Genomic DNA, 21999 nt, shown 5'->3' with positions numbered 1-21999 from the left:
GTCCTTGTCACCTCTGGCTTTGCCAGGCTGGGCGGGCACAGAGCAGACCTCCAGGAGTGTTGGTTAGATTTGTTGGGAGCCAACATTAACAAGCCAGGCCGAGAGTGGAGGAGAAGGTGCTGGCAGAGCCAGCCTGCCTGTCCCCGGCTGTCAGTGTATGTTCTGGGGCCAACACACTCACTCGAGTTCTCTTCTGGCCCAGTCTCTTGACCCTTCTGCCAGAACTTCCAGTCCCCTGGCCCTGGCTCTCACTTTGCTCTCTCTGGTCTCCTCCCAGAGCTGGTCATTGGGGGTGGGGGTGGGAGATCCCACACAGAAGGCCTGTGCCACCATAGCACAAGACCAGACTTCTCCACTCAACAAGGATTCAGAGGACATTGACAAAGAGCCAGGCACCAGGCTCAGGGCTGCGTACATACTGAATTGTAGACCAGGGGTGGTTCGATGGCCTCATAGGGCTTACAATCTAGGTGTGTGTGTGTGGGCACGAGGGTGGGGTGAACGGTAAAGTCCCCATGAAGGGAAACAAAGAGAGTCTTCTGAGATGAAGTATTTCAAGTATGGTAGTCATGGGAGGCCTCTCGGAGGTGGTGACAATGAAAACAAGCACTGAGGGGCTGAAGAGCTTAGCCCTGCCAAGAGGAAGGAGGAGCATTTGGGGCAGAGGGACCAGCCGATGTGCTGTCCTGGAGGTGGAGGCAAGTTGGAATGTTAAGGAATGAAGAGAGCAGGGGGACAGGGGGTCTGGAGCAAAAAGAGGGAGAACCATGATTTTGTCTGTAGAACAACAATATAACAAGGAAGGGACTCTAAACCATAAAAGAAACCGTGTGATCATCATGTTTTGGGCTCTCTAGGGTTGCTGCTAGGGATTAGGGAAAGAGATGTGGTATGGCCCAGCCTTGGTGGTGGCTATGGGTTCAAGCACAAATAGGCTACAGAGATAAAGAAAAGCAGACTTTAAAGCTTCCACTTGTAATCTAGCTACTCAGGATGCTGAGATTTAAGGATCATGCCAGCTGGGGCAGGGAAATCTATGAGATTCTCATCTCCCAATTAACTAGCAAACACCCAGAAGTAGAGCTGTGGCTCAAGTAGTAGAGTACCAGACTTGAGTGGAAAAGCTAAGGGGCAGTGCCCAGGCCCTGAGTTCAAGCTCTAATACTAGCACAAACAAACAAACAAATAACAAACAAGTAGAATTTATTAGGGGTTTACAGAAGAACAAAACACCTTTATTGCCTGTCAGGGGTGGGACTGGGGTGGGGTGATTTAGGGACACAGGGAAGGCTTGAGACTAGAAACAGAAAACAGAGTCCCCAGCCAAGGGAACAAACACACAGGCGCTTCCCTTGGTCTCTTGAAAAAGGAACCCAAGACCACTAGAGATGTTGACAGTTGGGGAGAAGGGGGAATCGCTTCACTTTACTGATGTGTACAGACTGTTGTGGAATTGGGTACCTGCATCATGGAAATGTGGTTCCCACAGCCCCAACTATGAGTGAGGGCTGGGTTCTTAGGATAGAAGGTTATCAGGACTGGGCAACACCCCCTGTGTCCTGGGAGCAGCTGGAAATCAGGTAGGAGAAAGAAGAGGAGGGGGAAGGCCGGAAGTGAGAACTGGAATCAGGGAGATAGGGGAGTCCCTCTTCCTCCTCTGGGTGTGCTCCTTCCTGAGAAAGGTGAAGCTACGCTTTGCCATCTGTCACCTTGTCTGTCACGGTTTACGTGACTGCCCTTCCCCCTCTCAGTGTAGAACCTCTGTTGCCCCACGTTGATCTGCTCAATAGGGATGCCTCCTCTCCTAGCTTTGCGTTTCTCAGAGGGTAGGAGGAACTACAGGATGGTGTGACTGAACTAGCTCCTTTTTGGGGGGCAAGGGGGCAAATGGTGTTCTTACTACTTTATCCCTCAAGGAAACAGCCTGTACTTTCTAGATCCTTTCTGGATCTCACAAATGACTTCTGCCCTCTGCTCCAATTCTCTGACTGGCTCTTTGTCCCCAGTGTTTTTGTAAATTCTACTTTTGTGCCTGCAGAGCCTCTTCACTGGCAACCTTGAGGGAGGCTGGGTGTGTGTAGGTGGGGGGGATTTTCTACCGGGAAGGTGAAGTGAACACCAATAAATGACTAGTTCCAGGACTCCACACAGCCTCCACACACGAACCAGATCGTGGGGGTTAGAGGAGGTGGTGGGGGACACTTGGAGGCCTTTAGGGTGTGGATGGCCACCCGTGAGGGCAGAAGTACTTCTAACACTTGGTCCACTGACATGGTGACCCTGCATGTCAGCCCAGTCTCTGCCATTCCACAGGGATCGCTCGCCTGGCTGCTTGGTCCTGTGAGAGGAAATGGCCTGAGGCAGAGCTGAGGAAGGCAGTGGCCTCTGAGCAGAGCCAGCTGTGTGGAGTCTGGGTGAACAGGATCTCAGGCCCTGGACTCGCTCTCAGCGTGACCTTGCAGGGCCCAGCCGCCTCACACTGTTCTTCCCCCCTCCTCCGCGGCATAGTAGTTATTCTCGTCCGGCCTGACAGCCCAGGGCTGTGGCAGCAGTCCGAGCTTTTGGAGTGGGATGTAAACCAGGCAGTTCAGACGTCTGGTGCTGTATCCCAAGGGCTGAGGCCTCTGGGTGGCAGCACATGGGGCCATCTGCACCCTGTAGGGGAGGGCATGTGCCTGGAGAGCTGTGACTGGGACAGAGAAGCCCGCAGCTGGGCTCCCCATCACTCAGTGCTGGCTCTGCCTGGTAACCCGTGGAGGCCTGGTGGTAAGGATACCCCAGCCCGGAGCTTCTGCTGATACCTAGAATCCTCCAGCCACGGAGAGTCAGCCGGAAGGTGGTATCTGCAGACTGATCCCTAGTATTCAGGCCTGGGCTGTAATGGACAAGGGGTCTGTTCTGTGAGTCACTGTGAAGGAGTAGGCAGGGGCAGGCTGGGTGCCTGTTTCTCTGACCCCTGACTCAGTTACTGTCTGCAGGAAATGAGGCAGACTGTATTCTACTCCTTGGCTTGCAACAGCTGCGGCCAGTTATCATACCTGACTGCCATCTGACCTCTTCAGGGAAGTGGTCTGCTTTTAGGGCCATGGTATCCTTTATTCAATTCAACGTATTTTGGGGAGTGGAACTCGATTTGAATCCAGGGCCTTGTGTTTGCTAATCAGGTGCTCTATCACTTGATCCACATCTCTCCAGTCCTTCTTTGCTTCAGGTTATTTTTCAGGTAGGGTCCTGTGCTTTCTGTCTGGGGACCAGCCTCAGACTACAATCCTCCTATCTATACCTCCTATCTAACTGGGGTTAAAGGTGCAAACAACCACACCTGGATTTGCTGAAATGGGGGGAGGTCTCTGTGGCTTTTTCTTTTTGGTCTTGCTAGCCTCAAAGTACAATCTTCCTGATGTCTACTTCTCAAGTAGCTGGGATTACAGGTGTGAGTCACTGTGCCAGGCCTCATGGTATTCTTTATCTCTAAGGTTTACACATACTGGGCAGGAGAGGGGCTGGCACAGCTCTTAGGGGCCCGTGAGTCACCCGGAGGCATTTGGGCATGTGAGAAACCAAATCAAGCCTCTGAGATCAGAAGAGTTCCAAAGGAGCTGGGTAGGTGGGCTGGACCAGCAGTGAGAGAGGAAGGGGTCTCTGCTGAGTGGAAGCAAAGCAGAAAACGCAGCACCTGTTTGAGAGCTCCTAAGAAAAGAAACTTCCTTACTCCTGAGGGATGGAGGTGGGGATGGGAAGCCAACTCAGAAAGCCCCAATTTCGGTGATTTCAGACACCCAGGAATGGTAAAGCACAGCACCTGCAGGCCTGCCTGCTGGCCCTGATCGGGGAGGGCTGGAGGGAGGGAGGGCTACACAAGCAGTTGTGGGGGAAGATGATGTTAGGAGGGGAGAGATGGGGCTGCTCCTGGTCGCCCTGCTACTTGGCACCACCGGCAGAGGGGCAGTTGGCCTCTCTGGGAGGCAGGCCCTCTGGGTGGAAGATACCCCTCGATTGGGCAACAAATTCCTCCGGGCTGGCAGGATGGTGCCAGGGGCCCTGCGCACAGGCGTGATCCGGAGTGCTGGGATGGAGTAAGTGGGAGAGGAGGTGCTGGGGAGGATGGGGCCAGGGACTCTTCCAAGGATGGTGAGCTGGTTGCTCAGGGCTGGCAGCCCTGGGCAGCTATGGAAGAAGGACCAGGGCCACACAGGGAAGGCCAGGGAGCCGGCTGGCGTGGGTGAAGGCTCCATCTCAGCTGCGTAGCTGTTGAGGTGGGAGAGGAGGCGAATTCGGACAGGGTCTGTACAGCTGCTGGGGCCTTCCAGGACCCCCAGGTACCGGATGACTTCGGTGAGACACTCCCGAAAGCCAATGCTCCGGAAGTCAACCGCCAGGGCACGGGCATCGAAGAATCCTGCAGAAGAAGATACTGTGAGAGAATGCCAGGTTGGGGAAGCACTCAGGCTCAAGAGTGCTGGAGAGCTGGACCTGCCCCTCTCATTCAGTCTCTGGGTGACCCTGGGTGAGTGCATTCTCAGTCTTCACAGCTGTAAAGTGTGGACAGAACCCAACCTGGGATAGAGGATGGTGGGGCATGGACTCACTGGACTAGAATACATTGCAGAATGTAAAGGATGATTTCATCACAATTCATGATGGGACCAAGGTACCTCCAGTAAGGAGACACTTGGCAGGTGGGAAAAGGCTGAACCTGTGGTTGTGTTGAATAATCCAGCCTGCTACTGGGAGCAGATGCAGGGAAGGGCGGTGATGAAAATAGTCATCAGAGCCAGAGGCCCCTCAGAGGAAGGAATATAGTGTCCCAGGGAAACATAAGGACTTTGGAAGTCCACAGAGCTAGATTCTAATCCTGACTAGAGCATTTAATCAGCTGCCTGACCATCTTGCTTTCCTTAGAAATAAAATGAGAGGATACGGTACCTGCTTCACTGGGTGGAGGGTGTATGTGAAATAAAGCCCAGAGAATGCCCACCAACGACCAGGGAGCTGTCATATTACTGGCTGGGCTTCTGTTGATTCTGAGTTTGTCTCCTGAATCAAAAGGCAGACTGAGCCCAGTGGCAGTGACACAGGCCTATAATCCTAACTACATACTCTCAGGAAGGAGGCTGAGATCTGAAGCTCTGAGGATTGTAGTCTGATGCCAGCCTGGGGGAAAAACAAAAAGCCCACACGAGTCTTGTCTCCAGTTCATTAGCAAAAAGCCAAAAGTGGAAGTGTGGCTCAAGTGGGTAGAACACTAGCCTTGAGTGAAAAAGCCAAGACCCTGAATTCAAGCCCTGTACTCGTGTGTATATGTGCCTGTGCGCATACACATGCAATAACCATCAGGCCAGGGGCCATCTCTTTTGCCCTCAGTGAGGGACAGCCAGATGAGCTTTCCACATGGTCATGCACACCGTCACCCCTCTCTTGACCACCTTCTAAACAAAGACAGAGCAGCCACGGGCAGTACTGCCTCAGAACCACAGCAGCAGCTACCTCATCCTGGCTGTGGTTCAGTCCAGAAGGAAGGCTCAGCAAGAGGCTGCATTTGGAGTCAGGACCATCTCAAGTGAGACCTGGATCTGCTGTGTTTTTAGCTCTTTGCACACCCCAATACTTTACTTTCCCTCCCTCCCTCCCTGCCTTTCCTCCCTCCCTCCCTTCTTTCCTTTCTTCCATCTTTCCTTCCTTTCTTTTTGGCAGTGGGTTCCGGGTTTGAATTTAGGCCCTGGGCACTGCCTCTGAGCTTTTTTTTCTCTCAAGGCTAGCACTCTACTACTTGAGCCACAGCTCTGCTGCTGGTAATTTGGTGGTTAATTGGAGATAAGAGTCAGACTTTGCTGTCCAGGTTGGCTTTGAATCATGATCCTCAGATCTCAGTCCCCTGAGGACTGAGCTGCTGGTACCTGGCCTTGATATTTCTCTGTTTCAATTCCTTTTACACTCACATATGCTGCTTTAAATTCTTTTATTTTTATATCTGTACTAGGGCTTAAATTCAGGGCCTTGAACTCTTGCTTGACTTTTCTACTCAGGGCTAGGACTGTACTACTTGAGCCACAGCTTCATTGCTGGCTCTTTGGTGGTTAATTATAGATAAAGAGTCTCAGGGGCTGGGAATGTGGCTAAGTGGTAGAGTACTTGCCTAGCATGAAGCCCTGAGTTCAATTCCTCAGCACCACATAAACAGAAAAAGCCAGCAGTGGCACTGTGGCTCAAGTGGTAGAGTGCTAGCCTTGAGCAAAAGAAGCTCAAGGACAGTACTGAGGCCCTGAGTTCAAGCCCCAGAACTGGCAAAAACAAAAACAAAAACAAAACCCTCAATCCTCAGATCTCATCTCCCAGAGTAGCTAGGATTATAGGAGTAAGCTACCATGCTGAGTTAGGACTGCTTCTTTCTTACTAAGAATTTCATTTCATTATCTAATAATTCTTATAAATACCTTCTCATTATTTCCATTAAAGATGAGGAAACAGGGGGAGAGAGAGGCTAAATCATTTGCACAGAGCCTGGGCAGAGTGTAAGCCACAACTCCAGTGTTCCCCTCAGCTTTGAACAGGAAAGTGGAGGAGACAAGCCCCCTTCCTGGTTCTTGTGAGAACCGAAGGAGACAACATAAATTGAAGATTTTTGAAAGCTATAAAATGCTGCCCGCACCAACCACTATACTACTTTCCTTTTAATGGGATAACATGAATGTAATTTGAAATATCTCGCCACCAGCTGCTAAGCTCCACCTTGAGCAAAGCATTCCTCTGTAGAGTTCTCAAAAGGATACCTGTCAGGGTAAGAGGGCAGGCTTGTTAAACTGGCAAACTCCTAAACTCCAGTACAGACCTCCTGTCTCATAATATCTGGGGTGACCTGTGACTCCATTTGCCCCCACAGGACACTGTTTCACTCTGAGGATAAAGAAACACTAGATTGGGCCTTGTAAAATGTAAATGTCTGGCTGGGCACTAGTGGTTTAGCCTGTAATCCTAGTTCTGTAGAAGCTGATTATCTGAGGATCATGTTTCAAAACCAACCTTGGAAGAAAAGGCTATGAGATTCTTATCAAGGGCTGGGAATGTGGCTCAATGGTAGAGTGCTTGCCTAGCATGTATGAAGACTTGGGTTCGATTCTTTAGTACCTTATAAACAGAAAAAGCTGAAAGTGGAGCTGTGGCTCAAGTGGTAGAGTGCTAGCCTTGAGCAAAAGAAGCTCAGGGACAGTGCCCAGGCCCTGAGTTCAAGCCCCAGGACTGGCAAAAAACAAAAAACAAAAAACAAAAAAAAAAACCTCTTCTGCCACTGAGCAGCAAAAAGCTGGAAGTGGAGGGATGGTTCAAATGGTAGAGTTCTAGCCTTGAACAAAAAGCCAAGTGAGAGCCCAAGGCCCCAATTCAAACTCCTGTATCGGTATAAAAAAATAAAATAAAAAAGCAATGGTTCTCTTTCTAAGTAGCAAATTGTCTTTGGGACTTTGTCTTTGTGTCCAAGACTTGAGACAAAAATTTTCATTTGGGGCTGGGAAGGTAGCTCAGTGGTAGAGTGCTTGCCTCGCACGCATGAGGCCCTGGGTTTGATTCCTCAGCACCACATAAGCAGAAAAAGCCAGAAGTGGTGCTGTGGCTCAAGCTGAAGAGCTGAGGGATGGCGCCCAGACCCAGAGTTCAGGCCCCAAGATTGACCAAAAAAATAAAAAATAAATAAAAAGTATAAATTTTTTAAAAAATTTACCTGAAGGTCTTTGTGTTTTTGTTGTTTGGGCAGTGCTGAGGTTTGAAATCAGGGTGTCTACCACTTGAACACCTCTAGCCTTTTTTGCTTTTAGTTTTTTGTTTTTTGTTTTGTCAGTTGTGGGGCTTGAACTCTGGGCCTGGCCGCTGTCCCTCAGCTCTTCAGCTCAAGATGAGCGCTCTACCACTCGAACCACAGTGCCACTTCTGGTTTTCTGGTGGTTTATTGGAGATAAGAGTCTCAGGGACTTTCCTGCCTGGGCTGGCTTTGAACATGATACTCACATCTCAGCCTCCTTAGTAGCTAGAATTACAGGCGTGAGCCACCGGCGCCTGGCTGCTTTATTTTTCAAACAATGTCTCACAGTTTTACCTATTCCTCCCTTATATAGGAGCTACAGATACACACTACTAATCTGGTTTGTTGATTGAAATGAGGGGCTTCCTTTTTGTCTCAGCTGACCTTAAACTATGAATCCTCCTGACTTCCATCTCCCAAGAAGCTAGGATGTAGATCTGAGCCACCTTGCCTAGCTACAGAAAGTCTTACTGGGGGTGGGGAGGGCGAGGGCAATGGGAGGGCAGGGATGGGAAGGGGAACAAAGGAGGAAGCAACAATGCTTGATAAGAAATGTACTCATTACGTTGCTCATGTAATTGTAAACCCCTCTGTATGGTATTTTCACAATAAAAAAACTTATTAATATACATATATATATATATATATATATATATATATAAAGAAAGTCTTATTCCACTTTTTTCCTCATAGCTGGTGCTCTAACACTTGAGCCATGCCTCCACTTCTGGCTTTTTGCTAGCTAACTGGTGATGAGAGTCTCTTAGATTTGTCTTCCTGGACTAGCTCTGAACCTCAATTCTCAGATCTCAGCCTCCCAAGTAGCTATGATTACAGGCATGAGTTACTGGTACCTGGCAAGGAAGTCTCTTTGAAGCTATAGGTGCATGATTTTAAGGGTCTAATTTAAAATAATAGAATGATTTGTGTTCTCCTTCAATCTGGACACCTGCTGAGAATATGGCATGTCACCCAGCACTGCCTAGGACATAACAGCAACCCAGAAACCTAAACCAAGAAAACATCTCTGGTTAGAATTTTCAGGTAGAGGCTAGGCATAGAGGCTCAAACCTGAAATCCTAGCTAATAGGGAGGCAGAGATTGGGGTTTATGGTTCGAAGCCAGCCTGAACAAGAAGTTTTCAAATCTCCATCCTAAACAATGACTAGCAAGGTGGTGTGTGCCTGTCATCCCAGTGATGCAGGGAAACACAAAAGGAACAGGACTTAGGCCAGCTGGGAACAAAGTGAAAATAATGCATTAAAAGGAGACGAGAGGCATGGCTCAAGTAGTAGAATGCCTGACTAACAAGCTAGAGGCCCTGAGTTGAATCTCCAATGTCACAAAAACAAATAAAGCAAAGTAAATAAATACATCAGGCGTTTCCTTTCAGGGTTCAGGCAGGTCTCAGGCTGCAGTTGGCTCCTTTGGGTCACCCCTTAACTCCCTGGAGGCAGGAACAATGTCATAGTGAGAAAGCTCCTGCAAGGCCTGGAAGGGCAGAGGTGGCGACACTGAGAGTGGAACAGGCCATGCTGAGAGATGAATCACAAGCTTGCTGAACAATCAATGGGATTTGTTTGCTGTGGCTCACCAGAGGATCCTCAGGACCCAGCCTCAAAATATTTTTGTCATTACAACTGAATCCCAAGAGAGAAGAGCATCAGTACCTGTCCCGCCAGTGGCATGGAGCATTTTCAAGTGATCCACCGTCATCTGCAAGACCTCAGCTTTCTCCAGTTTGGAAGAGCCCTGTAGGTACAGAAGGCATGCAGGTTCCAGTCAGCCCCTGATACTCACCAGCCCTGCCTGTCATGAGGGCTCACTGTCTTGAATTCTCTCTTGTGAAATGCTTCTGAAGCCGTCTTCCCAGGAAGAACCCGAGCATCTCCCTCTCCACGAGTCCCTTGAAAGCAGACTCCAGGTCTAGTTCATGGGTGCTCCCCAAAAGGTTTCAGTGAACATCTGTAGGATAACTGACTTCTCACCTGTACGCAACCCGTGCTTTGCAGCTTAAGGCAAGAATATCTGATGCTGTCTGATTTAACCAAATGACTCCCTACCAAATCCCTTCAGCTCAACAGGTTCAGTGACAGAGTGTTCACTCTCTCGGCCACCTGTCTCACCTCCAAATAGCTCTGGAAATGTCAGGAGTCACATCGCAGAGTCCCATGTTTCCTTTCTGCTCAGCTAGTTTGTGGCTGAATGTGAGTTAGGAGATCTCTGTTCTCTGTGCCTGGCACAATTAGAATTAGCTCTATTCTGAATCATTTTTTAGGATTCTACATAAATGGATGTAAGTCGGATATAAAGTCACTATAGCTGCAACATTTCGCTAAGTATAAATTTACTTTTCTTCCTTTTTGTAAGTGTTGGGACTTGAAATCAGGGCCTGGGCACTTGAACTCTTTTGCTCAAGGTTAGCGTTCTACCACTGCTTGGAGCCACAGTACCACTTTTGGCTTTTTCTGAGTAACTTCCTGGAAATAAGAGTAAGCCTTTCCTGCCCATGCTGGCTTCAACGCATGATCCTCAGATCTCAAGATCTCAAGTAGTTAGGATTACAGGCATGATCCACCAGTGCCTGGCTACTTCTGTTTATTTGGGTATTTTTTGTGTGTGGGGGGGTAGTTAAAATGGAGATAAGAATTATAGACTTTCTTTCCTGGGCTGGCTTTGAACTGCAATTCTCAAATCCCAGCCTCCTGCATATCTAAGATTACAGATGTGAGCCACCAGTGCTCCACTACCATACTCTTTTTTTTTTTTTTCCTGTATGGGTCAGTAATGGGTCTAGAACTCAGGACCTAGTGCTCTCACTTAGCTTTTGCATTCATGGTTGGCACTCTACCACTTGAGCCATACTTTTACTTCCAACCTTTTGCTAGTTTTAATTGGAGATAAGAGTCTCATGGACTCTTACCTGCCCAAGGTGGCTTCCAACCTCTATCCTCAGATCTCAGTCTCTTAAGTAGCTAGAATTATAGGCATGAGCCACCGGTGCCTGGCTAAATTTCTATTCTTTGTCCCCAGGCTGGTGACAGCTATTCCTAAATGGCCACAATACCCTATCAGCCAATATCCCTTTGCAAAAGCTACTATGAGAGACACACCCTACTTGTCACTAACTCAGTATTTCCTCTGGCTCCATCAGCAATATCATCTACCTGTTTCTCAAAGGCAGTGGGGACCAGGCGCCGCAGTTCAGAGAGACTACTGTTGATGCGATCCCGACGTCGTTTCTCTATGATCTGCAAATGAACGACAAGAAATTACCCACATGTACGCACTCTCTCGCAGTTCCTGTGTGCCTGGATGGACTCTGACTCATTTTCCCTCATCATATTTTCATGAGGGAGGAGGAAACTGAGGCTCAGTAATTTGCTTGAGGACTCACAGCTAGAGAGCTCAAACCTGGAAGAAGTCAGATCTTGTGTCTTGGTCTGTAAGGTGGAGTGGGGGGGGGGGGGAGGGAGAACCCTGAGAGGAGAGGAGACAGTGCTTATTTAGGATGGTTAGTCCCAGGTAAAGCAGGGTGTGGGCCAGTCAGAATGGGAGCACCAGCCTCAGCCCTGCCTGGGGGCAGGGGGCAGGGGAGCAGCAGTTGCACCAGTGTTAGCCTTCCAGTGTCTGGGTTACCAGAGGTGCTGAGAGTTCTAGGACTTGTCCTTTCTAGCTGTAGAGCCCTTCATTTACATTATTTCCTTCTCTCTCAATCCTGGTAGCAGAATACACATAGAAGGGCAGGAAAATAACCTTTCATTTTTCAGAGAAAGAACATGAACGTGGCCTGGCACTAGTGACTCACATCTGTAATCCTAGCTACTCAGGAAGCTGAGATCTGTGGATCAATATTTGGAGCTAGCACAGGTAGGAAAGTCAGTGAAACTCTTATCTCCGATTAACAACCAAAAGGCTGGAAGTGAGCCAGGCGCCAGTGGATCCTGCCTGTTGTAATTAATTCTTAGGTGGCTGAGATCTGAGGATTGTGGTTCAAAGCCAGCCTAGGCAGAAAGTCTATGAGACTCTTATACCAATAAACTATTCAGAAAAAGCCCAAAGTGGCACTGTGGCTCAAGTAGTAAAGTGCTAGCCTTACACACAAAGAGTCGCAGGGGCATAGGTCCTGAGTTCAAGCCCCAGGACCAGCAAAAAAAAAAAAAAAAAAAGGAAGAAAAAAAAATAAAGAAAAAGCTGGAAGTGGAGGTATGGCTCAGGTTGCAAACCATTAGCCTGGAGTAAAAAAGCTCAGGGACAGTGCCCAGGCCTTGAGTTCAAACCTCAGTATCAGGGAACACACACACACACACACACACACACACACACACACACACACACACACACACACACACACACACACACACACACACACACACACACACACACACACACACACACACACACACACACACACACACACACACACACACACAGGAGTGTGGGAGGGAAGTGGTTTGTCTAAGGGCTCATGGGGAGTGAGTGGCCTGGCTGGCCTCTGTCAGATCCTCAGCCATTGCATTCCCAGTGTGCAAGCACAGCTGTTTCCTGGGTGAGAGGCGGGGCTGGACAAGATGGACAGTGGAAAGCAGTAAGCCTTCTCATTCTGCCTGCCTCCTCACTCACTGAGAGAAGTTCTAGGCTGAGGGAGGAGGGGGGCGGGGAGAGGGACAGGGCGGGAGGAAGGGGAAACTGGAACAAAAGTAACAGATGTTCCTCAGAGAGTGCTTATGCATTTAATCTTCACGATTCCAGCCATATACAGGCGGAAATAAGGCACTGAAAGGAGAAGTGGCTTGCCTGGATTTGAACCCTGGGCGGCTGGCTTGGGGTGATATGATGTTTCAAGAACAGGTCCATGGGCCAGCCCCAGCCCCTCCCTCTGGGAGGATCCAGGGAAAACTGACTGGGCCACTGCAGGACTGAGAGCACACTCACCCCTCTGCGTTTCTTCCTAGCTTGCATCTGTGAAGGGCTGGAGGCGGACAGCGGCCTGGCCATCTGGCTGCGGAGGAAGAAGAGAAAGGCCATTTTCTCAGGATGGGAGACTATCTCTCCTGCCTGGACTGATTGGAATGGCTAGGCTGGCAATGGACCGTGGTCTCCCAGGCCAGGGAAGGGCTCCAGGGCTGGCCTGGGAAGGGGGCACTCCCTTCCCCCTTTCTCCCCAGGGTCTCTTTTCATTCCTGGCCAAGTCCTCCATGTGCTCTGAGCTTTCTGCGAGTCTGTGTGAAGCCAGTGGTGAATTGTCTTGGCCCCAACCTCCTGGCTTAGCCCCTAACCCGTCGCTTCTGCCCCTGGCTTCAGGGATCTTAGACCTGGGGCTGCCACTCTCTGATCTGGTCCTGCAACCCGATCCGGGGGGCGGGCCGGCGGGTGGTGCGGGCCTGGCGGTGGCGGGTGGCCCGAGCAGGGGCCAGGCGGGGCGGGTTGGGTTTCAGAGCGAGCCGAGCCCCTGGGAAGGAGCGTGGAAAGAGCAGATGCCGCCGCTTCCCACGGCCGGCGCCACCGCCCTCCGCCCGGCCCGCAGCTGCCGCCTCCTCCCACGCGGCAGGCCAGGGGAGGCAGCATCTGGGTCACAGGCCCCTCTTGAATGCTTGGGGACACTGCCCTGGCCTCCCTGAAGGCCTGGGTTCCTCCATAACCCAGGCCTTCCTCTGCAGCCCCAGCTGCATCATGGACATTCGCCTGCAGCCCAGGAGTTTCCATTAAGAACAGGCTCAGCGAGGGGGGGGGGGGTGTAGGGATGGTAGGGAAGCTTGTGAAGGGGGCCCTGCCCCTTCAGATTTTGGCCTGCAGACCAATTGCTGGCAGTCTAGATTACACCAAGGTATCCTTTATGTAGCCAACATAGGAGGACCTGTTCAGGCCTGCAGGTGTTCACCTGCCCAATGCCACACTTACCCTCACTTACCTTCACCCCTGCTCCTTGTCCCCTGGGTTTTCCATCTCACTGGGGTCACCCCCAGCTTGGAGTTCTGCAAGGCTGAAACCTGGCCACTTTGATTGACCCTGTCTTCCATCATCCTCACTCTACTCCATCCAAACCTGCCTACTCCGTTGTAAACTGTGTGTCATGTTTGTCCTCCTGACTTAGACAGTATTCAGGACCAGGCCTCTTGACATCTCTCACTTGGAGGCCTGCATGAGCCTATGGGGCCCCTCTCTCCTTAGGTCTGTTTGTACCCTCTCTGTTCCCACTGCAGGCACAGTGATCATTTAAATGCAAATCTGAGTTGTGTGTGTGTGTGTGTGTGTGTGTGTGTGTGTGTGTGTGTGTGTGTGTGTGTGTGTGTGTGTGTGTGTGTGTTGGTCCTGGGGCTTGAATTCTGGGCCAGGGCACTGTCCCTCAGCCTTTTTGTTCAAGACTGGTGCTTTACCACTTGAGCCACAGCACCATTTCCAGCTTTTTTTTGATGGTTAATTGGAGATGAGTCTCGTGGACTTTCCTGCCCAAGCTGGCTTTGAACTACAAATTCTCAGATCTCAATTTCCTAAGTAGCTAGGATTACAGGTGTGAGCCACCAGTGCCTCCTCAGTATGATCACATACACACTTATACTTACAAGGGTGTTGAACTTGTGCTTGCTACACAAGTGCTCTACCATTTGAGTTATACCCCCAGCTCTCCCAATGCTTTGAAGATCAAAACCACTATCCTTCAGGTGGCCCAGGTGGCCCCTGTCACTTCCACATTCCAATTCTCTTTCATTGTGTGTGCTCCCGCTGTGAACTCACTAACTCCTGTAGTTTCACATCCTGTTCCCCTACTCTAGAATCCTCTGTTCTACTCCATCTCTCCATCCCAAACCCCAACCCCTTTGACTAGTAACTTCAAACATCCTGTAGATCTCAACTCAAATGTCAACTCCTTTTTCTTTTTTAACATCCTCTCTTCCACTAGATGGTCTTTGCTCTATACAATCCTAGCCTACTGCCAGTTTGTGTTTCGTACTTACAAGGGTTTTTAAAAAAATTAATATTCTCTGTGTGTGTGTGTGTGTGTGTGTGTGTATATGTATGTGTATGGGAGAGAGAGACAGACAGACAGAGACAGACAAACTGACAGACAGAGACAGAGGGACAGAGAGAGTATTGGGGTTTGAACTCAGGGCCTCAAGCTCTCTCTTGGCTTTTTTTCTTTTTTTACAAGGCACTCTCTCTCTCTTTCTCTCTCTCTCTTTCTTGTCAGTCATGGGGCCTGAACTTTGGGCCTGGGCACTGTTCCTGCATTCTTCAGCTCAAGGCTAGCGGTCTACCACTTGAGCCACAGTGCCACTTCCAACTTTTCTTCTTTGTGGTGCTGAGGAATTGAACTCAGGGCCTCATGCATGCAAGGCAAGCACTCTACCACTGAGCCACCTTCCTAGCCCAAGGCTGGCACTCTCTACCACTAAAGCCAATCTCCTACTTTTGGCTTTTTGCTGAAATAAGAGTTTCATGAAGTCTTCTACTGAGACTGGTTTCAATGAGTCTCAGATCTCAGTAGAGATCTCAGTAGCTAGGATTATAGGTGAAAGCCACTAATGCCCAGCTCGTTTAATATTTATCTCTCCAACAAACAAGCTCCATGGGGTCACAGATGACATCAGTGTCATGTACCACAGTAGCCCTGGTCCTCAGAAAGTATTTGGAACATACCCATCTTGTTCTCTCTGGCATCACTGAAGAACACAGATATGACCATCATAAAACCTATGTTCTGGGCCTTTGTGGAATGGGGGTGCATGAGGCTTACTTTGAGATACCTCCAGGTATCTATCCCCATGACACCTGAGATTGGATCATTTTCATCAATACTTCAAATAACGTTTGCAGGAGAGACCAGATAAGGTCAGATCTTGCCGCTATGCCTCTGCTTGGTCTAGCCACATCTGGAAAAGCATGTATCCCACCCACACATCTGGACAAGCAGAGCTGGTAAGAGGCCTGGGAAAGCTCCTGGGAGGTAGGGCACAGTGAGGCAGGTCTGGAGCTCAGACACCAGATCCTGAGATCTGCAGAGCGGTCTGTTTACAAAGCTTCCCTGGTTCACTGGGGACAAGCCCCAGGAGCCAAGGTACATAAGAGACATGGCCTTTGTTCCCCTTGCTGGATAAAGCATCTCCCTGAGTATTGGGTTAGCTTTGTGCACGTCACTGCCTCTCAGCCTGATCCCTCCTCAGGGACCATCTGTTGGAGCCTGGTGCACCCATTTTAGGCCAGGCAGCTCTGCTCTCTCATTTTCCAGTCTCTTGGTTCATTCCTCTCTGAAGCGTGGTCTTCCCCTCCCCCTCCCCCCTAGATCTTATTGGCAGCGCTCACTTTCTGTTCCTTCCTTCCTTCCTTCCTTCTTTCCTTCCTTCCTTCCTTCCCTCCCTCCTTTCTTCCTTCCTTCCTCTCTCCCTCCCTTCCTTCATCCTTCCTTTCCTTTCTTCCTGTGTTGTAACTGGGGCTTGAACTCAAAGCTTGGGCATTGTCATTTTTTCACTCAAAGCTGGCATTCTACCACTTGAACCATAGCTCCAGTTCAGGCTTTTTTTTTTGAGGGGGGATTAATTGAAGAAAAGAGTCACATGGATTTTCCTGCTTGGGTTGGCTTCAAGGTTTCCATCCTTGGCCTCCCAAGTAGCTGGAATTACAGGTGTAAACCACAAGTGCCTGCTCACTTTATGGTTTTCTTTTCTTTTCTTTTCTTTTCTTTTTTTTTTTTTTTTTGCCAGTCCTGGGGCTTGACTCAGGACCCAAGCATTGACCCTGAGCTTCTTTTTGCTCAAGGCTAGCACTCTACCACTTGAGCCAGAGCACCACTTCCAGCCTTTTCTGTTTGTGTGGTACTGAGGAATTGAGCCCAGAGCTTCATGCATGTTAGGCAAGCACACTACCTCTAAGCCACATTCCTAGGCCCACTTTATGGTTTTCTTGGCATCACTGCATGTCTTTCTCTCCTCTGAGCCCTGAGAAAATCCCATTTCACAGATGAGGATGCTGAGCCTCAGGGAGCTAAAGAAGCTTATTCAGCCCACGCAGCTGCTAAGCATGAGAATCCTTGTCTTCTGGCTCCCAATTCAGCATTGTTTTTCTCTCCTAAGTCTGACTTCCTGTCTGTCTGAATAGTCTTCCAGTCTCTCTATCCTTACAGCCTCCAGCCGGAGCTCCTGCAGCTTGTGATCTGGCTCTGACAGTGGGAGGAGGGGTGGGAGCTTCTCCTCTGAAGTCTGAAAATAAGGCAGAGAGGATATGCTGGCTACCAAGAGCTGCTCCATGGGCCTCTTGGAGCCCCAGAATTCCAGGGTAATCTCTGGGAGTGGAATAGCCTTTCAGGCCATCTGGTCATGGTTCCTGACCACCTTTGGTGCTGACTCCACCTGGGAACTTCCCTGTGGGACTCTTGCAGATGACTGCACTTGAATCAAAGGCAGAATCCTAATATGCCAAATGAAAGGTCTCAGATAGCACTGAGCCCACTGGTAAAATGGAAAGACGCAGATAAGGAAGGGATCTTCTATAGGTTGCCCAGCCAATGAGAGAAAATCCAGAACCAGAGCTAGGGTTCCATGGCTTTTAATTTAGGGCTCTGGCCAACATGCCCTGGATATTCATCATCACATTATGACCTCACAGTATGTTTCGTTCTAGAAGGAATTTCCATATCCATCTATCTCACTTATTGCACAATAGCTCTCTATTCCATTTTTAGGAAATAGAATTATAGTTATGGGGATACATGTGACAGACACAGAGTTAAGAATCATGCCCAGTAAATCTAGTCTTCCTGTTAGACCTTTCGCTGGTGACCCCTTAGACAGCAGTATTTATTGGACATGACCTTGTGCCAAAGCAAGGAACCATGTGCTGCATGCCAATGCCTCACCTGGGGAGAAGCGTATCTGCAACCTTATTTTGGAAGAGATAAAACTCAGGTTCAGAAGGGAGTAAAGTCACTTGCCAGAGTATGTGGAATGCAGAGTCAAACTCAGGCCTGACTTCAAAGGAGCCTGACCTGGAGCCTGATATGTGACAGGTGTTCATTAAATGTTCACAGAGGTGGAGGGAAGAGGCTGTCTTCTGTTTGGACCCAACATGCATCAGGGAAGGGGTTATCAGCTTTAGATAGAGTGATTCCCACAGACGGGGCAGGATGCTAGCAGCAGGCAAATGCCCCTCGTGACAATGGGGCACACCCTGTTCTTTCCTCTCAGGTCTCGGAGTGTGTGGGACTGGTGCCCTGCCTCTGACCCCAGGAGGTTGGCTGCCCCAGCCTTGTGGCCCTTGTCACTGTTTATCTGGTTTTCTTTGTACATGAAGCGCTTCTTCTCTGAGAGTTCCCTGAGGGCAGAGGCCAAGCAGGATACATCTGGGCTCTGATGCCCAGCCCTGGGTCTGGACCACAGCAGGCATCGTTCAACAGGCCCTGAATTGAAGCATTTATGTCTGCTGGGGGGGAGGGCCCTCTGGGAAGTGCTACAAAGAGGCGTCTATAAGTCAGATGTGCCAGATGTCCAGCTGCTTTCCCTGCTCAGAGGGGTCTACCCTTCTAAGAAGCGCCTCTAAAAGTGGGCTATAGCCAAAATGACAAAACTCTGTAAAGAAAGCACACACACACACACACTCACACACCACCTCATTGACATCACCTTCAGGAAGCATTTTCTGCTATCTTTGGTTGTTGATGACCCTACCCCACATAGGTGCCTTCACAGGCCACAGCCTGTTCTCTGTCTGTTCTATACATAGTCTTTGTAAGACCTGCCAGTTTTTGCCTAGGCTGTATAGTTGTAGAGGACACATCAGCTCCCTGGCATCATTTTTGTGCCCTGGACCCATGAAGACCAAGAGACATTAAATTTGTAACTCTCTCCACCATCCCCTCATGGTGTTGGCCTGCTAGCAGATACAGGTGTGGAGAATTGTTTCTCTAAATTGTAGATTCTAAAGGGGGTTGAATCTAGGGTAATGTACCTGCTTGGCAAGCACTCTTCTGCTGAGCTACATCCCCAATTAGGATTTGTGATTGAGTCAGGATCTTCCTGGTCTCAGAAAACTAGAGAGCAATAGAATTATGAAATGCTTTCAATAAACATCATTAAGAATTGGGATGGGGTGTGGCTCAGAGGTAGCGCACTGTTATTTAACATGTGCATGTGCAAGGGTCTAGGTTCAATCCCAGGTTTTGCAAAAAAGAAAAAGAAAGAGGGGCTGGGAAGGTGACTCAGTGGTAGAGTGCTTGCCTTGCACACCTGAGGCCCTGGGTTCAATTCCTCAGCACCACATAAGCAGAAAAAGCTGGAAGTGCTGCTGTGGCTCAAGTGGTAGAGTGCTAGCCTTGAGCTGAAGAGCTAAGGGATGCACTCAGGCCTAGAGTTCAGGCCCCACGACCAACAAAAAGAAAAAAGAAAAGAAAAAGAAAGAAATGAACCCTATCCCCTTCTAATTCTTCTGTTGTTTTTGTTTATTTGAGATGGAGTTTCACCATGTAGCTGAGACTGGCTTCAGACTTGAGCTCCTCCTCTGTCTGCTGGGATGGCAGGTGTGTGACAACACCCAGCTTGTTCCCCTTCCAATCTTAGTCTAGCGATGACGAGACAGATGAAGTAGCTCTCTCCCTTTCACTCCTACCCTCCTTTATCATACTGATGTGGAAACAGGCTCAGATGGGGAAACTGTCTGAGCCTGCATCTAGTTTGAGACTACTTGGTGGCAGAATGTTTGCCTAGATGCATGAGGCCTTTGATTTAGTTCCTAGTACTGAAGGAAAACAAAGGAAGGAAGGAAGGAAGGAAGGAAGGAAAGAAGGAAGGAAGGAAGGAAGGAAGGAAAGAAGGAAGGAAGGAAGGAAGGAAGGAAGGAAGGAAGGAAGGAAGGAAGGAAGGAAGGAGGGAAGGAAGGAAGGAAGGAAAGTCATAAAAGGAGAGTTAGTGGCAGCTATTGGACTGACCAGGCCTGCAGATTCATGGTTTGTCCCTGCAGCTATTTTAAGGGCGTATGCCTGGCACTAACTAAACATTTGCTTCATGTTGAGCCCTGAGCTAAGCTCTTGACCTATACTCTCATTTGATTTTTACAACACTCCTATGAAATTGGCTCTATTATGTATTCCCATTTTACAGATGAGAAAACTGAAGCTTAGAGAATTCACAGAGCTGGGAGGCAGCAGAATGTTTTGTTTTGTTTTGTTTTTTAAAAAGCAGTGTGTTGCTCAGCACTGATGGCTCATACCTCTAATCCTAGCTACTCAAGAGGCTGAGATCTGAGGATAGCAGTCCAAAGTCAGCTGGGGAAGGCAAGTCCATGAGACTTTTTTTTTTTGTCTGTTATGGGGCTTGAACTCAGGGCCTAGGTGCTGTCCCTGGCTCTTACTAAAGGCTAGAGCTCTACCACTTTGAGCCACAGCTCAACTTCTGGTTTTTGAGTGGTTAATTGGAGATAGGAGCCTTACAGGGACTTTTGTGCCTGGCACCAGAGGTTCAGGTCTGTAATCCTAGCTACTCAGGAAACTGAGATCTGAGGATCAAGGTTTGAAGGATTATGGGCTAGGATTAAAGGCTAAGATTACAGGTGTGAGTCACCGGTGCCCTGTATGCAGGAAATTTTTATCTCCAATTAACCACCAGAAAAGCCAAAAGTGGAGCTATGGCTCAAGTGGTAGAGCACCAGCCTTGAGCAATAAGGAACAAAGCCTAGGTCTTGAGTTTAAGCCTCAGTATTGGCAAATACATACCACCACCACCAACAACAACAACAAAAAAAGCAATTTGTTCTAAAGGCTCAAATCAAATCAAATAATTATATACTAGAAGTAAATGACATTGGAAACAGGGTGGTTTGGTAGAAAGAGCCCTGGAAATGGAATATTGGTCCTTGCAAGTTGGCTACTATTGTCTTCGAACCAAAACCAGAATGCCAAATTTCACTTTGCTCAAGGAGAATTTTTGTTCTCCCTGAAGCTTTTTGTGAACTCGATGAAAAGTACATCAAACTAGGTTAACAGTGGGAAAGTATAGTTATTCTACATAGTGAACAGATTCTAGACAGCGCGTGTGGAATCAACAGTCCGTGAAGATTTGCTAAGGTCTTCAAGAGAAGCCAGGTGCCAGTGTTTCCTGTCTGTAATCTTAGCTACCCAAGAAACTGAGATCTGAGGACCAGGGTTCAAAGCCAGCCCAGGCAGGAAAATCTGTAATAAGACTTTAATCTCCAATTAACCAGCAAAAAGACAGAAATGGAACTGCGGCTCATCTGGTAGAGTGCCAGCCTTGAGTGAAAAAGCTCAAGGACAGCTCCCAGGCCCCGAGTTCAAGACCCAGGAACGGTGCATACACAAGATGTCTCCAGGAAAAATCCTCACCAGTGGCCACCCCCACGGAGGCGCTTCGGCAGAAAGTCCATCAATAACTGGACATCAAATCCCCAGCAGAACTGGACCTCCACCCCAGCATCCGGAACCCTGCACGGACGGGCAGACACACCCAGGACTCCGCAGCGAGTGTGCAAAGATGCACGCTGCTCACACCTCCAACCTGCGGGCATCTCCCAGATCGGGCCTCCCTCGGTGAGTCCGAGTCCCGCTCCCCGGACCCAGCCCTTACCTCCGATCGCCCTCACGACCCACGTCGATGGGTCCGTCGGACTCGCCGTCCGAGCCGCTCGGCTCCCTGGGCCGCTTCATGGTCAGCGCCGGCTTCCAGGCTGTCAGCCCCGCGCTCGGGCTCCGAGTCCGCCCGTCGGGCCCCGCCCCGGCCCGCCCCGGCCCGCCCCGGCCCGGGCGCAGACGCCGCCCTTTCCCAGGGCCCGTCCCTGCACCGCAGCCCCGGGCGCCCTGGCGCCCCCTCGCCCCCGCGGTGACGCGCCACCGAGCGTGGGAAGGCCCCGGGCGGGCGCCGCCCCCGCCGCAGCCCGGCCGCGGCCCCGCCGGGAGGTCCGGCTGGGCCCCGCTCGCTCACCCGCTGCGGCCGCCGCGCGCTGGGTGGCCTTGGGCAGGTGCCCTGGGAGGCCTCTCCGAGAAGCCGGGAGTCTGCTCCGTCCCCGGATCTCCCGGGGCGCTGATGCCCTGTGGAGGCCCCACTCTGCCCGGCCCCAGCCTCAGTGAGACCAACCCCAAGCCTCCCTGCCTGCACCGTTCTGAGGACCACAGACCCCGGGGTGGGGAGGTTGGGGAGGACTGCGGGTGACCTGATTCCAGACAAGCAGGTGTGTGTGTGTGTGTGTGTGTGTGTGTGTGTGTGTGTGTG

The 21999-nt window shown here is 49.9% G+C and overlaps 1 protein-coding gene across 2 annotated transcripts; it reads right to left on the bottom strand.

Moving 5' to 3' along the window:
* Positions 1 to 1215: 1215 nt before the first annotated feature.
* Positions 1216 to 21443, bottom strand: LOC138803487 (hairy/enhancer-of-split related with YRPW motif-like protein). 2 transcript variants are annotated; one of them, XM_069987580.1, is made up of 5 exons: positions 21358 to 21443; positions 12728 to 12794; positions 10960 to 11043; positions 9463 to 9544; positions 1216 to 4399 (listed from the first exon to the last, which is right to left on the bottom strand). In XM_069987580.1, the coding sequence occupies exons 1-5, from the start codon at positions 21435 to 21437 to the stop codon at positions 3747 to 3749; spliced, it is 966 nt and encodes a 321-aa protein (XP_069843681.1). In that variant the 5' UTR covers positions 21438 to 21443; the 3' UTR covers positions 1216 to 3746. The 2 variants fall into 2 exon arrangements, with proteins under 2 accessions (XP_069843681.1, XP_069843682.1); XM_069987581.1 differs by lacking the exon at positions 21358 to 21443 and adding an exon at positions 13704 to 13830.
* Between the last annotated feature and the right edge of the window lie 556 nt (positions 21444 to 21999).

The sequence above is a fragment of the Dipodomys merriami genome, unplaced genomic scaffold, assembly GCF_024711535.1.
Source record: "Dipodomys merriami isolate MVZ:Mamm:240054 unplaced genomic scaffold, mDipMer1.0.p SCAF_34, whole genome shotgun sequence".
In the NCBI taxonomy this organism is placed as follows: Eukaryota; Metazoa; Chordata; class Mammalia; order Rodentia; family Heteromyidae; genus Dipodomys; species Dipodomys merriami.
This window is presented reverse-complemented; position numbering and strand designations above follow the sequence as displayed.